The following is an 8,328-nucleotide window of genomic DNA, read 5'->3' on the forward strand; positions in this document are numbered from 1 at the left end:
TGGACTGACTGAAAGCCCAACAGACCAGCATTGCTTTCCCTGGAGCCATGCCGCAAGGGAGGCTAAAAGCCAAACACTGACTAAATCAGTCACCTGAATTAATACTTAAATTTCATATTTTGAAAGATATAATTCATGCTGTACAAAACATTTTCATTAATACCTAGTTGTTGTGGATTACTGCACTTCTACGTGCATGTATAGTCATCAAGACTTTAGCCGGGACCACACCCTTCTCTCTCTCCTTCTGTTCACTCCATCTTATTCCCTCTGCTGCAGTGCTTGTCCCCCGTGGTCCCTCCAGCATAAACAGCTATTCATCACCGTTCAGAGGATTTAAGTCAATGCCAATTGCATTGCCATCAATACATTATGGCAAATTACAAAATGAATGCGCAGTACAGCTAGCTTAAATTCAACAAATGGGAGGGTTTATGTTCAGGGAATAAGAGGAGGAACACATTGATGGAGCACAGTGTCATGTTACAAATGCTGAACACAGAGGTGAAAAATGTATAGATGTGTCCGTGTCCACTCCTATAAATTTACAGGGAAATTGGGTTGTGAAGCGAGTGTGATGATTCATGGAGAGAGGGTCTCTGCGGCTATAGATTGTGGGCACTTTTTTCGACAGATACTATTGACTGACACTATTGAAATTGAGTTTGTTTGTGTGCATGTATGTGCATCTGTCCATGTGTCCTGGTAAGGACTGTCTGATAATTCCATATAATTATTTATTGACATTCATCAAGGCAAGGCAAGGCAGCTTTATTTGATTATCAGAATCATTTCATCAAAATTTTACCATATGATGTTATTGTTTTACAAATGTCTATTGTATACATAAAAAGTTTGGTCTCATATACTGCATCACATTGGAACAATCATTGTTTTGAACATCAATTTGATTATTCATATGATTATGTCATATCACTGTGTACATTGATATATAAAAATATCATAAATGCTGTGATGATTTCAACGAACGACTGCCAAGTCCTAGTTCAGAGTGCACTTGCATAAGTGTCTGTATGTGTGTGGGTAGATGTGTTTGTTGTACCGATTCCTCATTCATCAGTAACACATACTGCTCCCCGTGGATGGATAAAATACCATGTAGTAAAATCCTGACTCTTGCAATCATTCAATATAATGAGCCAGATGTCTTATCTTATATTACATATGCTGCCTGTTACCTTCATACAAAAGGATGAGGCTATTGTCACGGAGAAGTGTGATGCTGGAGATGGTGCTGTGTTGACAGCTGTATCCATGCTGTGAAGTTTACTGACAACAACAAATTTGTTCTACACACTCAACAGGAAAGCGTAATTAGCCAGCCCAAATAGACACAAACAGAATGCATTTACACATGCATGCATGCTCACGAACACAGACACAGAAACAGACACACATACACACACACACACACACACACACACACACACACACACACACACATACACACACACACACACACACACACACACACACAATGTATCTATACCCCGTCAAATACAAATGCGTTCATGGATAAACTCAGGGATGCAAACAGACTCTGGCAGTATGGCTGATGTAAAAAAAATCCCCAAAATGCTTATAAAGCCCAAAGAACTGTCAGTACAAAAATGTTCATATACAGTACATAAGGGTAAGACATCTTAAACATTGCCTGTCTGAAAAGTAGAACAGTGTGAATGACAGCTGTTCTTCATGCAGGCAGTCACTGGGGTTTGGAGACACAAACACACACACACACACACACACACACACACACACAAACACACACAGTAAGCAACTGTCCTTACACATTAAATAATAAAACTTGGGTAAGAGAGTGCTAATTTCAGGCAAAGGTTTACAAAGAGAGAAAGAGTACAAACGTGTGTTTCCGGTCTGGGCTCTACTGTAGAATGTGGATTGTGCTGGATTTGTCACAATCGCTGTTAGAATGCATGTGCTGTTACTGTACTGCAGAGATAGACAGATGTGTTGAATTTGCAGTTGACAGGGGTCAATATGCAGAGTGCCATGCGATGTGTTGGTGGATGGGTAGGCAGAGGGATGACCACAGGGTTTAGAGACCAGACCATTTGAACAGATGGTCCCTGGTTGCCACCCAAGATTCCATTAAGAAAGATGGCAGGACTGACCTATTTCTGTACCCACCATGCCGTGCACATTTACTGCACAGAGACATAGGGAAAATTTCTATATGACAATTGCTGTTTTTGTGGACATCATGGGATTACATGTGTTGTGATTGTAACATTATTGCAGGAAGCAATTAGATCAGATGCTGTGGCAATGCAGCGTAAGAAGTCCACCCACTCATATTTCCAGCTGTCCAACTATTCATTTCCTCAGACATTGTGCCCTTAAGTGCTTAATGAGGTTTTTTTCTACAAAGCAACTGGGGTGATACGGTTGTCAGAAGAGCGATGAGCCATCCACCATCAAAACAGAGGTGCTCTGCCATTCACCTATGTTCCACATGCAGTGTCTTTGTGTGTACAGCTGTCTTGTGGACCTCTGAGATACACATCCTCTTAAAGCTGCACCTGGCACTTAGCCGCTTACTTGCTTCCTGCTCTGCATAGGTCCCTTTGACTTTTTCACCTCCAGTATCTATCAATTTCCAAACAATTACAAAACCATTTTTAAATATTTGAAATTTTGTTTTTATTCTTTTCTTTTTTTATAATACCAGCAGAGGGTCATGTTGGGATTATGTTTAAATTCATTACCCCTCATGTTTTTTTCTTTGACCCAGAGCTTAGTGTCAACTGAAAACCACACCGGAGGCACGCCATGTGTGAGTGAGGTGATAAATATTTGATAAGCTGATAGTGTAAAGGTGATACAAAAAGCTAAAGAGACACACATAGGGGCAACACTGGCTCATGCTAACATCAATCATTACCCCTGGTATTTTATAAGGCACATAAGGTGACACGTAGCCTAATCGAAATTGGATATATGGCTCTAGGTTTGATGGTAGTTGGAGGGGCTGATGCATGTCGGTTACAGAGGGTATGATCACACAAAGACAGGTATTTTGATATACGATCAGTCTGAGGAAACAACCTATTATCAGCGACTTTGTCTCTTGAAACCACATAAGGCACAGAAATATATTGAACACCTACATTTTCTCTCACACACAGACAATCACACATGCTTGTGTGCACCTGCTGCTTTTTGTTCACGGTTATTACATGGTCTGGACAATTCCATGAGCCGTAATAGCTTTCTGCTCACGCAGCCTAGCTCAGGAATGGGACTCCTTTAAAACAGGGCCGCTAAGGACCAGAATGATTCTCATGCAGCACATGTTTGGTCTTAATGGTTATGCAGCGTGGGTGGATGTGTGTTCATTTAATCTCTTTTTCATCAGAGCAAAGTAGTTTGGCAAAGACAAAGACATTAGGCCCCAATAACAAAACGGGCCTTGTTCTTTACACGCCGGTGATTCTGCCCAACACGGGGAAACATTATGGGGGACTACTGGGCCAAACTGCTGCCACGGTTGGATTTAGATTTGTTTGGTGATTCAATAAGCCTGAGGGTAAACTTGATCTTTCCCTGGCAGTGAAGTCATCAAGACAAACTAATGAACGAGGATGGAGGGCTCTGCTTTTCTGCCTCAATCTGTCTCAATCTGCTTCGGCTCTTCCACCTGAATGGAGCCTGTATCAAGCTTTAAAGGGCAATTTTGGCCATTTCTTCGCTGTTTTCTCAGTTTTTACTCGCAGGTTTCTCTATAGAGCTCCCCTACAGCTTCGGAATAGATATTTGGTAGCTCCTATGTTTACTTGTGTCTGACTCCTTGCTTGGTCAGTCTGCCGCTTCCTCTTTCTCTCTTCCTCCGACAATGCGTTCCTAGCTTCCTGCTTCTTTTTTCCGGCTCAGCCATGTCGATAGTGTGAAAGACTCTATCACTACCTCTTTAGCCAGTTTCTGAATGGGCATGTTTGTGTAATGCCATGATGCAATTTGTTACATCGTAAGATCTGATATCATGCAATCCTTTGTGACGCTGAGGCTGGCGACTCACCGGCCGACAGTTTCAATGGTGGTTTTTCCACTCGCAGGAGCGAGACGAAGCCATTCAACTAAAAAAAAACTCATAACCATTCCAATGATTCTAAAGCTATTCAGTTAAGGTAAATTGAGCTAAAAGAAAATCCTGCACTTTAAACCTACCAGTGTGCGTGTGTGTGTGATTCTGCTCTGCTATACCCAGGCACCCCCCTAATGTCAGAGGACTGAGCGCCACTACACAGCAGTTGCCATAGTTACCAGCCAGGTTATGTGTATACGGATACTCATTGCAATTTTGATCTGCAGTAAAGCACTGATGGGAGTGCACGAGTCCCACAAAATCAACCACACACACACACACACACACACATATTTAACATAAGCTGCCACGCATGTACTGTATATGTGGAGAAATACTGGCATACATGCATCTACAAATGTGCAAATTCCACCCACATGAAGACATACAGTACTCATTCACCTACACAGAGTTCTCATCAGAAGGCTACTGTACATATTGTGCTGCATATCGTTACACTGACCAGGTAAGCAAACACAGGGTGCTTGGCAGAATTATCAGCCCCACCAGAAGTAGAACAAATCACAGTAGGTGATACACCGGGGTATCTCTATGCCTAGAAACCCCTTTCAAGCCAACAGTGCCGTACTTCTCACTGACTCTCACAACCAGTCTCTATTTCACTCTCCATCTGCCTGTCCCTTTGTTGGTGTGTCTGTCTCTGTTTCTTTGCTCTCTCTCTCTCTCTCTACCTCTGTTACACACACACACACACACACACACACACACACACACAGTAAGAAACTGTCCTTGAAGAGCAGTAATCTCAGGCAAAGGTGTACAAAGAGAAAAAGAGTAAAAATGAAGTGTGCTTCCAGTCAGAGGCGCTACTGTAGAATCTGGATTGGGCTGTATGTGTTACAATCACAGTTAGAATGGCTTTGAATTATGTTGTTTTGCCCCCAACTTTGCCTTCCAGGCAGCTAACCCTACTTTACCCCTAAACATAACCATTGCCGCGCTACCTGGAAGGAAACGTTGAAAAAAAAAAAAAAAAAAACACCGTTAGAAGGCATGTGCCGTCACTCTACTCCAGAGATAGACAGATGTGTTGAATTTGCAGATGACAGGGTAGCCGGATGTTCAGACCCAAATGCAAAAGATTAAGGTTCTGGCAAAGAGTAATAAAAATGGCCCAACTCGAGGGCCGGCACAAAGCATGAATTTTAAAATTTCACTGCACGCTATTGGATAAAACTACGACCAATCACAACAACGCTTGGCTATCAGCGGAGCTAACTGGTAGATTACACTTGCCGTATCCAATCAGCAAAACAGCAAAAACGTGCTTCTTGCAAAGGGCAAATTTGAGTGCCGTCTTCTCTTCCTCTTTTAGATAAAAAGCCAAGTTAAACTTGTTGATTGTAGCAGCCAAAGCTTCAAACAACTGGCGTTCACTCGTAGCCATCTTGCAATGTTTACTTATAACTTTGACGTTGCATCGCTGTTGTCATCCGTTTAGCTCACCTCTGGCCCACCTATATCAGATACACCGATGTGAATGTTGCCTCTTGGCTACAAGGGCATAGTTAATAAGCATCATTCCTGAATGCCAGAGTGCACCGCTGAGCAAATAAAAATTGTTCTCTCGCAAGAACTCTGGATTTCCAGGGTAGATGACAGGGGTCAAAATGCAGAGTGCCATGCGATGTGTTAGTGGATGGGTAGGGAGAGGGATGACCACAGGGTTTAGGCAGCAGACCATGTGAACAGATGGTCCCTGGTTGCCACCCAAGATTCCATTAAGAAAGATGGCAGGACTGACCTATTTCTGTACCCACCATGCCGTGCAAATCTACTGCACAGAGACATAGGGCAAATATTTACATTTATAGGTTCTTATCCTCACTGTTTTTGTTGGACATTATGAGATTACATACGTTGTTACTGTAGCTTTAATGCAGGAATCAATTAGTTCACACACACACACGCACACACACACACACACACACACACACACACACACACACACACATGGCAGATTGGGAGCGCTCAGTCAGAGCAGAGGACGAAAGTGAGAGGGAGCTATGTCCATGCCAGCGGAGTGTGTGAGTGGGGAAGTGATGAAAGAGAGGCTAATTTTGTAAATTGACAGCTCCCTTCAAGATTCTTCATCTTCTTAACCATGAAAGGTCTGAATCCTAGTTATTCTCAACAAGCGTGAAGAAAGTACTGCCACATTCCAGCAAAAATTGACAATGACAGTGTTGGTATTTTAGTTTGGATCTATCTCTCTCTCTTTCCTGACTCCCCTGCTGCCTGCTGTCAGGGACATTTCACTCAAGTGCATATTGTCCACCACAAATGGAAATGGCAGGGTTAACTTGAATGGGCCTCCGGTTCTAAGTGGCAGACATCTTGCTGAGAGGAGTGCATTAATTATGTATTTTACAAGAGCAGTGCAGTTGCATGAAGCAACACAGGATATTGAGATTGTATTCACAATGTGTTGTACAGTCTCAAACTATGTATATACTACAAGCAGGGCTTTTGGAATATGAATCCTTGAAGTTGCTTTTTCTATTGCTGAGATAATCTTCTTGGTCACAATGTCACAATGGAAAAAAAATGAACTAAATTATTAAAGTTAGACCTACGCAGATACATCAGGATTTTGCAAAGACTTGTAGAGCTCAGAAAAGATTCTGGCGGCAGAGTGAGGGATAAAGCTAAAGAAAGGAGGGTCAGCAGGGGAGAGGGACTGTAATTTGTACCAAGAAAAAAGCCATAGTGACAGCATCTTACCTATTGCACAAACACCATGCTACCTCTCATACTCAACAAATAAACAGAAGCCTGTGTACAAACACACACACACACAAATACACACACATTCATCAGTTCAGCTGGCTGAGGCCCAGCAGAGTGAGTTACAACGTGCCGGGCATAGGTCATTGCAGCAGAAAGTAGACTGGACAGTGCCAGCCAAAATAGCCAACTGAGATTCAGTAAGGACTGAGCATCTGCTAGCTTCTGTGGGGATCAAATTAATGGCCCTACAGTATGTCTCCAGTGGGACCTGTATAAAACAGGTGAGTAAATGTGTACATGGTAATGGATTATACGGTGGATTAATCTAAGAGCCAACTTGGGTGTGAAAACCAGTTGCAGTCCATTAGCCTGAGGAAACACCAAACTGCTGTACTGCAATTTTACTAAATGTGGGTTGGGCAAATGATTAGTGTCAAAAAGGATTTGAGTCTGGATTTGGGGGTTGAGATATTTATATCCACTAAAAGATGGAAAACTTACCAGAACTCTGCCAGTGATTGTCTGAGCGGAGATCATGACACCAGCCCAGTCTTTGACTGAAGTCATCCATCCCACCTCACTGATTGGGACCTCCTCCTTCTCATCCTTTGGTTTGTCTGCTGCCGGATTGATCACCTTTTGAGCCTCCTGGAATAAAAAAAAATAATCTGTGTGAGCATATTAAAGATAGAAAACAGGAACACGGCCTGCTTTAGGAATTGCAAAAAATCTACAGGAGAGAAATAAAAAGGAACAAACTTGAAGGGGCATTTAAAGCTTTAGTGCATAACCACCGTTTGCCAAAAATAATCAACAAGCAAATTACAGGGATCAGCCTTTACTTTAAAACATTATCCTGTTAAGTGGACGGCTAAGGCTTCAGTACTCCTGGGCTCATGCACATCCACATTCATGATAAGCTAAAACCTCTGAGGTCAAAAAATGACTGTCAATGCAGGAATCCCGCCAATATGGCATCCATCTGCTAGGCTATATATTAAATCTGTGTTTAAATAATTTGAGTGTCATTATGTTAGATACCATCAGAATGTGGATTCCCTCTCCCCATTTTGCGAATTTGAAAGTTAAAAAAATTTCGCAGGGTTGAGAGAGTAAAACTGTTCTCATGCAGGCCTTTCAACATTCCTTTTCGTGTCTGACTGAGTGAGCAGAGTTGCATCATGGCAGTTCATTGACATGCACAGCACGCAGCTGTTCCTTTCCAGCCATTCACTCACTCCTGACTTGACAAGAGCAGGCACTCAACGTCCCTGTCCTTCTGGCAGAAAAGGGGAATGTGTAGATTTCCCTTTGATTTGAAAGCCTTTAGGGCAACAAAATCATACAAATTTCCTGCACAAAGATGCAGAAAGATATGGAGGACCAGGTCTTCCATATTTAAGAATAAATACAGAAATAAATAAATGCTCAATAAATAAATAGGCATACAA

The 8,328-nt window shown here is 42.3% G+C and overlaps 1 protein-coding gene across 27 annotated transcripts in view; it reads right to left on the reverse strand.

Moving 5' to 3' along the window:
* Window positions 1-8,328, reverse strand: part of kcnma1a (potassium large conductance calcium-activated channel, subfamily M, alpha member 1a) — a 140,880-nt gene that overhangs the window by 99,214 nt on the left and 33,338 nt on the right. For all 27 annotated transcript variants that reach the window (XM_034898499.1, XM_034898525.1, XM_034898524.1 and 24 more), the window contains exon 2: window positions 7,379-7,525. In XM_034898499.1, coding sequence (XP_034754390.1) covers window positions 7,379-7,525 — 147 coding nt within the window. The remainder of the gene's footprint in view (window positions 1-7,378; window positions 7,526-8,328) is intronic.

This window comes from Etheostoma cragini, chromosome 17, assembly GCF_013103735.1.
Source record: "Etheostoma cragini isolate CJK2018 chromosome 17, CSU_Ecrag_1.0, whole genome shotgun sequence".
In the NCBI taxonomy this organism is placed as follows: Eukaryota; Metazoa; Chordata; class Actinopteri; order Perciformes; family Percidae; genus Etheostoma; species Etheostoma cragini.